Here is a 9,097-nt window from a genome sequence, read left to right as displayed (position 1 = left end):
TGTTGGTTATTCGTTGACAAATGCTGATGCATTGAGTTACCAACCTTTGTTTTTTTTTCTTATTCCACAAGCTAGGTAGTGCTTATGTAAATCAATTCAGTGGAGGTGTTATAGTTTATCATATCCTAAGCCACAAGTTGTATGCCAAATGTTATTCTTGGATAAGATTACTAGCATTGAAATAAAGATTACTATAATATACATATATATTATTGATACAGCGCCATGATATTATCGTGTACTTAGTTGTTTTCTGTAAGTTATAAAGTACATTTGGTATCATACAATAAGTAGTGTGGTTCCAGGCATGATGATTATAATAACATTAGTATGCGTGCTGTACTGAGTTATTTGCCTTACAACTTGATAAAAGTCTAGTCTAAAATACTTTTTAGCTACTCATGCTGACATAAAATAGATTTTGGCAAACAAAAATTAATAGAGAATATTACCATGGTTCATGATAAAACCGGGAATGCAACTTTTATATAGTGCATTAATTATTACACATCTTTATCAATCTCTTTCTCCTTTAAAACTTTTAAGGATACGGTATCTTCTTCCATCTCATAATTATAATTATGCATATAGTACTTATTTAGTACTTTTTATATTAAACACAAGAACATTCTTTTTGTGTCACAATTAAAGAACTTGCTCTACATTGTAATATTGATTATATACACTGCATGTAGTTCAGTAAATCAACATAAATCAGCCTAGCTATATACGGTCAAATGATAACTATGCTCACATGCACTTGTGTAGAGCACATAACAATAGTTTTTCACGTTCAGTTCATAGCAAACACTATAGCCATTATCAGACTGAGTATTCCAAATGATCCTTTTGTGACTGCAAAACTGCTGCTTCTTCTCTGATACAACTGTAAAATAAATGATATAACCAGATGTGCATGTACAATCAGCGCATGAAAGCACTGGGATTTAAGTGATACCCCATAATAACTTGCTACTGTTTACATAAACACTGGAGGATGAACAAAACCTGTATGAGGATTTAACCATGAACCTAAAAGTCTAAGAAAGTTACTTGATGAAGTATTTATCAGAAGGCGGAATGCCTAGAAGAGTTAGCTAAAAGAAATTTAATACTTTAATATGACATGTAAGAAGTTAAAGCACGAATCACTAATATCAGGTGCAATAGTCATACGTATGACTTCAAAGCTTTCTATATACACTGTAAATTAAAGTTATCAAATTCAAGAAAAGCTTCATGTTAGAATTTGTCTGGGCATGTATGCATTATGACATGCACTAGTGTTGAAATTATTAGACTTGTAAATTGTAGCAACATTGACACACTCACCCTACAGTTATCAGGAATATCCTCCATGCTACATGCTGTAAGTATTGTTTCAGGAGGTGGATACACATCTATCGCCCTGAAATAAATATTGTGAATCAACAATATATTATAGCACAATAATAGTGTTTTTTATTTACTTAAAATTACAGATGTGTATTATGTATGAACATTTGTAGCTAGCTGTGCAATGTAATGTCTGTACATAATACCATGATAACTTATTTGTATTCCTACTGGCTGAGGTGTGGTTGTAATACAGATATATTGCTTACTCAAAATAATCCAGGATTACTTGAGCACAACATCCAGCAGCATTGATAAAGTCTGCCAGCAACTGTAGGGCATTAGGTATATAAAATTCAACAACTGTATACAACATGCATATGGCTTTACAGTGGAACCTCTCTATTACGGGCATTTTAGGACCCAGAAGTTTTGGCCACTTTTTGTTGTAATATAGAGGTTTTCCTCTTCCAGAGGTAAAAGCTGTATTGACCAGACCTGCTGGGACCAAAAGTTTTGTCCTAATTATGGAGGTTTTTTTAATTCAGGGAGTTTGTTAAGAGAGGTACCGCTGTAAACTATAATCTAATCCAAAACAGCCAAGCTGTAAAAAAAGTGTGCGGCCCTCAGAAAGGCTATGGTGAAAAAAGATGTGAAATCCAAGGTGGCGGCCAAGAAATGGCTGTGATGGTAGGTTAATGGTAAAAATTTTAATAAAGACAATTCAGGTGAATTTTTGTGCCGCTTCACAAAATTTACCTAAATTGTCATTATTAAAATTTTTACCATTAACCTACCATCACAGCCATTTCTTGGCCGCCACCTTGGATTTCACATCTTTTTTCACCATAGCCTTTCTGAGGGCCGCACACTTTTTTTACAGCTTGGCTGTTTTGGATTAGATTTCATTTCTTTTTGTATTTGTATACCAGCTTTGGGACTTTTTTAACCTACGTTTTTTTCTTTACTACAGGAAGAAGAAAAGATGAAGTAGATGTACTTTAAATATTTTATCAGTAAATGTACAAATTATATATACTGTATAATACATATTTGACCGCATTTGCGAAAAGGGGTCTTCCACACACATCCAATTTGCCAACTTTGACAATTGATAACTTCTGATTGGAAAGAGCTATTGCCTTGATATTTGGGCAGTGGTGAGCACCACTATAGCTGAATACATGGTGAAATTTTCAGGTTAATATGTTACTTGAACACTGAGTTATGGTCTCCAACGTTTACGGAATTGGATGTGTGTGGAAGACCCCTTTTCGCAAATCCGGTCACATATATTGATTACAGAAATCTCCATGGTGGTTTCTTTGTAACTGAATACTCTACAAGGTGACTTCTTCTAATTGCTCTCTCTACAGGGTGAATTGTTTGTAGCTGAATGATCTACAAGGTAACTTCTTCTAGCTGATCTCTCTACAGGGTGATGTGTTTGTAGCTGAATTTTGTATAGGTGATTTGTTTGCAGCTGAGCTCTTTACAGAATGGTTTCTTTGTAGCTGAACTCTCTAAAAGGTAACTTCTTCTAACTGATCTTTCTACAGGGCAATTTGTTTCTGGCAGAATTTTCTACAGGGTGATTTCTTTGCAGCTGAACTCTCTACATGGTGGTTTCTTTGTAGCTGAACTCTCTACAAGGTAATTTCTTCTAGCTGATCTCTCTACAGGGAGATTTGTTCGTAGTTGAATTCTGTACAGGTGATTTGTTTGCAGCTGAGCTCTTTACAAAATGGTTTCTTTGTAGCTGAACTTTCTCCAAGGTAACTTCTTCTAACTGATCTTTCTACAGGGTGATTTGTTTGTAACTGAACTATCTACAAGGTAATTTCTTCTTGCTGATCTCTCTACAGGGTGATTTGTTTGTAGCTGAATTCTGTACAAGTGATTTGTTTGCAGCTGAGCTCTTTACAGAATGGTTTCTTTGTAGCTGAACTCTCTACAGGTGATTTGTTTGCAGCTGAACTCTCTAAATGGTGGTTTCTTTGTAGCTGAACTCTCTATAAGGTAACTTCTTCTAGCTGATCTCTCTACAGGACAATTTGTTTGTACCTGAACTCTCACATGATTGTATCTTTGAAGCTGAACTCTCTACAAGGTGATTTCTTTTAGCTGATCTTTCTACAGGGTGATTTGTTTGTAGCAGAACTCTCTACAAGGAAACTTCTTCTAGCTGATCTCTCTACAGGGAGATTTGTTTGTAGCTGAACTCTCTACAGGGTGATTTGTTTGTAGCTGAACTCTCTACAGGGTGATCTGTTCATAGCTGAACTCCCTATAAGGTAACTTCTTCTAGCTAATCTTTCTACAGGGCGATTTGTTTGTAGCTGAGTTCTCTACAGGGTGATTTGTTTGCAGCTGAACTCTACATGGTAGTTTCTTTGTAGCTCTGCAATGTGACTTGTTTCTAGCTGAACTCTCTACAGGTGATTTGGTTGCAGCTGAACTCTCTACATGGTTTATTTCTTTGTAACTGAACTCCCTGCAAGGTGACTTCTTCTAGCTGATCTCTCTACAGGGAGATTTGTTCGTAGCTTAATACTCTACAGGCCGATTTGTTTGTAGCTGAACTCTCTACATGATGGTTTCTTTGTAGCTGAACTCTCTACAAGGTGATTTCTTCTATAGCTGATCTTTCTACAGGGTGATTTGTTTGTAGTTGAACTCTCTACATGATAGATTCTTTGTAGCTGAACTCTCTACAAGGTGATTTCTTCTATAGCTGATCTTTCTACAGGGTGATTTGTTTGTACCTGAACTATCTACATGATGGTTTCTTTGTAGCTGAACTCTCTATAAGGTAACTTCTTCTAGCTGATCTCTCTACAGGACAATTTGTTTGTACCTGAACTCTCACATGATTGTTTCTTTGAAGCTGAACTCTCTACAAGGTGATTTCTTTTAGCTGATCTTTCTACAGGGTGATTTGTTTGTAGCAGAACTCTCTACAAGGAAACTTCTTCTAGCTGATCTCTCTACAGGGAGATTTGTTTGTAGCTGAACTCTCTATACATGATTTGTTTGCAGCTGAATTCTCTACATGATGGTTTCTTTGTAGCTGAACTCTCTACAAGGTAACTTCTTCTAGCTGATCTCTTTACAGGGTGAATTGTTTGTAGCTGAACGATCTACAAGGTAACTTCTTCTTACTTATCTCTCTACAGGGTGATTTGTATGTAGCTGAACTTTCTACAAGGAAACCTCTTTTAACTGAGCTCTGTACAGGGTGAATTGTTTGTAGCTGAACTATCTACAAGGTAACTTCTTCTAGCTGATCTCTTTACAGGGTGAATTGTTTGTAGCTGAACGATCTACAAGGTAACTTCTTCTTACTTATCTCTCTACAGGGTGATTTGTTTGTAGCTGAATTCTGTATAGGTGATTTGTTTGCAGCTGAGCTCTTTACAGAATGGTTTCTTTGTAGCTGAACTCTCTACAAGGTAACTTCTTCTAGCTGATGTATCTACAGGGTCACTAGTTTGTAGCTGAATTCTCTACATGGTGGTTTCTTTGTAACTGAACTATCTACAAGGTGACATCTTCTAGCTGATCTTTCAACAGGGTGATTTGTTTGTAACTGAACTCTCTACAAGAAAACTTCTTCTAACTGATGTCTGAACAGGGTGAATTGTTTGTAGCTGAACTCTCTACAGGGTGATTTGTTTGTAGCTGATCTCTATACAGGTTACTTATTTCTAACTGATCTCTTGAATTCTGTTCAGGGTGACTGCTCTATTAGGATGACTGCTCTGTTAGAGTATCTCGATCTCGCACTTGCTACACCAAGTTGGATTTCGTGTTATAACTCCGTGGCTTTAAGTCTGATTCTTCTACACCATTGAAGAGCCTTTCTAAGATGATAACTCCATCTGTACAGCGATTTTCAAAGCATTACCCCAAGTGGTTTATCTGGTAGGCGTGGCAAGCATAATAATAATAATAATAATAATTATATAACCAAGTACTAAGAATAATATGAAACGCGGTTAAAATTACGTCATAAATAAATAAATAAATAAATAAATAAATAATTAAATAATTAATAATTAATGTTTGAGAAAACTACGAGGCCTAGAGACATGAACTAACCGGGGATAGATTCGCCTGTGAATGAAGGCACAAACGTATAATCGTCGCTCCTGTTTGTGCTGATGACTTGACCATACGTGTAATTCTATATAACGCCCAGTACCACACCCTTGCTTAATTACTTACATATTGCGCGAAGAAGATTAGTGATGCCCGTGCAGGAGAGCCAGAAGCCACTTGTGTAAACAAGAAGATTACAAGTAAGTTTTTATGTTTGTAACATCTCAAGTCTCCATGCCAGCTGCCAGTGGATTCATTCATGTAAATAAACAATACAAGAAAACATTAAACTGACATATGCCACGCTCTTTACAATAAGCTTACAGTTACATATAAAATACAAGTAAACAATTTTGTCTTGTGCAGCTGGCATGGCGAACTTTCTTTGTGTTGGTGTCAGGCAATTCAATACGTGCTTAATCTTTTTTGCCTTCACCTGGCGTAGCTACTAGGCTCTAGTGGCTTGGCTGTCTTCCTTTATCTGGTTCATCTGGCTTGCATACGCCTACAGCATTGTGTAGCTATCTCCTGAAAGTTGTGTATGCATAACTATGGTGTGTCACCCATCACTGTGCCATTGCTACATCACTGATGAACCTTACTTAGCTCTAGTTGATGTTGATATGCATTGCTGTATGTTGGCTAATAATTTTTATCTGCATGGTGATGTTGCCTATAATGTATTACTGCATACAATACTGCAATAATGTATAGTTCTCTCCTGTATGTTTTGTATACATATACTTTGTATACATCACTGTGCCATTACCACACCAATGATGTACTGGCACTTAGCTACTGGTGGCCTTTAGTTACGATGCCACTATTGTGTTATATCTGTCACTACTGTGACATATTGAGTTGATTTGGGGATAATGCATTCACTACCTAATAGCCTCACCGGGGGGCTGTCACGTTGGTGTATGTACTTGGTTGTATGTGACGCGGTCCTAGTAATAATAATAATAATAATAAAATTAAAAATTAGCTAATCTCGATTGCGTAATTGTTACACACTGTTGATTTTTTCGCTGTATCTTCCTGGTTTTTAGCTCGATTTCTTTCAAACCACAAAAGGTTTGAGGTTCAATAGTTAACCTATTCACCCACCGATTTTCAGCTTCTTCCCATACGCGGTTTACCCTGTAGGCGTGACAACATATTGGTGTTATTTTTCGTGCATAATCGCTCATAACTCTTTGCCTGTTTATGGTATTCCAGCCAAAGTTGGTACCGAGATGCGCCTTTATACCCCCCCTTCTGTGTGCCAAATTTCAAGGCAATCGGATAACGCGTTCGCGTTTTATAGCAGTTTTTGTAAGTGTGCGAAAAGAGGAAGAAAAATAAGAAGAAGAAGAAAAAAAACGAAGAAACTAAGCCAATTTTTGAAGTCGCATATCTCAGGAATGCCTGAAGCGATTTTGCTCAAATTTGGAATGTGGAGTGCTGAAGGTGGAGGGAATCTACACAGCAAATTTTGTCTTGTTTCATCAAGGCAGCACAGAGCTACGGAGGTGCGAAAATTGCGTTTTCTTTCTTCCTGTCAATATACTCACGGGGTTGCACGCCGGCTTCTTGGGCCGCACGACACACTACCGTGTGTCTTGATACCAGTTTAGGGTTAGTGCTTTAAATGCAGTTGCCCACTTTTTCCAACCCTAGCATATTTAGCTACACTGTACATTGGTGATGCACCGATATACTGACACTAGCATAGTATATCAGCCCTATTTTGGCAGTATCAGACTTGTATCAGTAAAGCTGTAAATGCCCAATGCCAACCGATACTGTAAATGACATAATTTAAGTGACGTAAATGATGTCATTTTATTACAGTACAGACATGGGGCCAAGTACATGAGTACTTGTACTTAAGTACACTTAAGTACAGATTTGAAAGTACTTGTACTTTACTTAAATACTTTCTTAATTTCTCCGATGTACTTGTACTTATACTCAAGTACTTTGCTATGTACTTGAGTACTTAAAGTACTTTTAAGTACTTGTAAGTACTGCAAACATTGTACGTAGTTTGTACACAGTGGGTGAAGGTGCAGTTTACAACTTTTTGCGATTCTTCTACTGCCTTCCCAAACCTTACTATGTACCATGTTGCCACGATTAATGATGTCATAGCATTCTGGCAAACAAAAACAAAGCTGCTATTCAAGTCAGTGAATTTTAAGAGTTTAAGAGAGAGAATGGTTAACAAAAACCAACCCCCTAGGCGCACTTACATACTACAATACACTGAATACAGCATATATTTTACTACAGCAAAATGTACTTGTACTTTACTTAAGTACTTCCAGCATGTACTTGTACTTTACTTAAGTACTCTCTTGATTGCTGCTGGTGTACTTGTACTTGTACTTGGAAAAATCAAAAGTACTTGTACTTTACTTAAGTACTTTTAAATGTACTTGGCCCCATGTCTGTTACAGTATTTGCATAATACGTATACTTCTCATCATTACAGTTGCTACTCATTTGGGCAATGATCCAAGAAAGTACAGTAAATTTATTATAATAGTTATTTTTAGAGAATCTGCATGCTCTGCTGTGAAACTCTTCTTACAGTAATATACAAGAGCTATGTTTTTACTCCACTCATATCAATATGCCAGCCATGCATATATGATGGAGAAATAATCATGCAATACTGATAAGTATGCATACATTGTATTATATATATATGTGTGTATGTGACAAACCATTGCACAATCTGGTAAACACATTCCTTCAGTGATATTTGACATCTCACATGCTCCTCCTGGCATAAACTACAAGTGAACATTAATATGTTATATAGAGTTATATACAATGCTCATGTGTGTTACCTAAACACTATACTAAATACAACATTGTATGTTTGGCTACTACATATGACAAGACTAGTAAATGCATTGAAGTTGACAGTTGTTTGTATGAATACAGGAAAACTTTATTTATGACATTCTGTAGTGAACACATACACGTATAACATATTAGCTAACTCACCACTGACATGTTTAAAGCTTGAAACTGTTCACTGCTTAGAAACTCAACACAACTTCTGGTTCCATTATCCACTGTACAGGTTAAGGTTGTTAGCTGTCTCTGTCTAAGTACAAAATCCTAGATACAAGACATATTATATGCAAGTAAGATATGCATTACAGTGAAAAGCAATAATCAGACTCATTTTGCAATATGCTTATGAAATAGTTAAGAAATGAAATACTAGTATAGTGACACTAAGAAATTTATACTAAAAATATATACAGGTATGTATATATATAATAATATTGTGTTGCTGGTATGGATTAACAACAGTGTATACTATTAAAATACTTACTGTAGTTACATCTTCGCAAGATGGAATTGTTTTTAACCGTAGATCAATCAATTGAGCACAAGGAGTTGCTGTACACAACTCATTCAAATCATCAATAGTTAGTGTTTGATTGATACCCTGACCAGCAAGTACGAACCTTGCTGCGGACAGTGCACACTGAGGATCTCCTGATAATCCACTATTGGACAAACTGCAAGCTACACTTCTTGCATCTTCTGGTGAATCTATCTGACAGTAGGTAGATTTTATTAGCAACAACGTGAAAACAAATAACTTTACACCCATGACTTTCTTGGTCAGTGTTAACTATAGATAAATTCTCTC

General features: G+C 36.4%; 1 protein-coding gene across 1 annotated transcript; it reads right to left on the bottom strand.

The window, feature by feature from the left end:
- Positions 1 to 644: 644 nt before the first annotated feature.
- On the bottom strand, positions 645 to 9,097 carry LOC136246672 (uncharacterized). Its single transcript, XM_066038220.1, has 6 exons — positions 8,774 to 9,097; positions 8,437 to 8,553; positions 8,151 to 8,219; positions 1,605 to 1,666; positions 1,333 to 1,408; positions 645 to 886 (listed from the first exon to the last, which is right to left on the bottom strand). Exons 1-6 carry the CDS (start codon positions 9,056 to 9,058, stop codon positions 794 to 796), a joined length of 702 nt encoding a protein of 233 aa, XP_065894292.1. The 5' UTR covers positions 9,059 to 9,097; the 3' UTR covers positions 645 to 793.

The sequence above is a fragment of the Dysidea avara genome, chromosome 2 (genome assembly GCF_963678975.1).
Source record: "Dysidea avara chromosome 2, odDysAvar1.4, whole genome shotgun sequence".
Taxonomy (NCBI): Eukaryota; Metazoa; Porifera; class Demospongiae; order Dictyoceratida; family Dysideidae; genus Dysidea; species Dysidea avara.
Note: the sequence above shows the minus strand (reverse complement) of the source record. Positions and strands in the feature narration are given on the sequence as shown.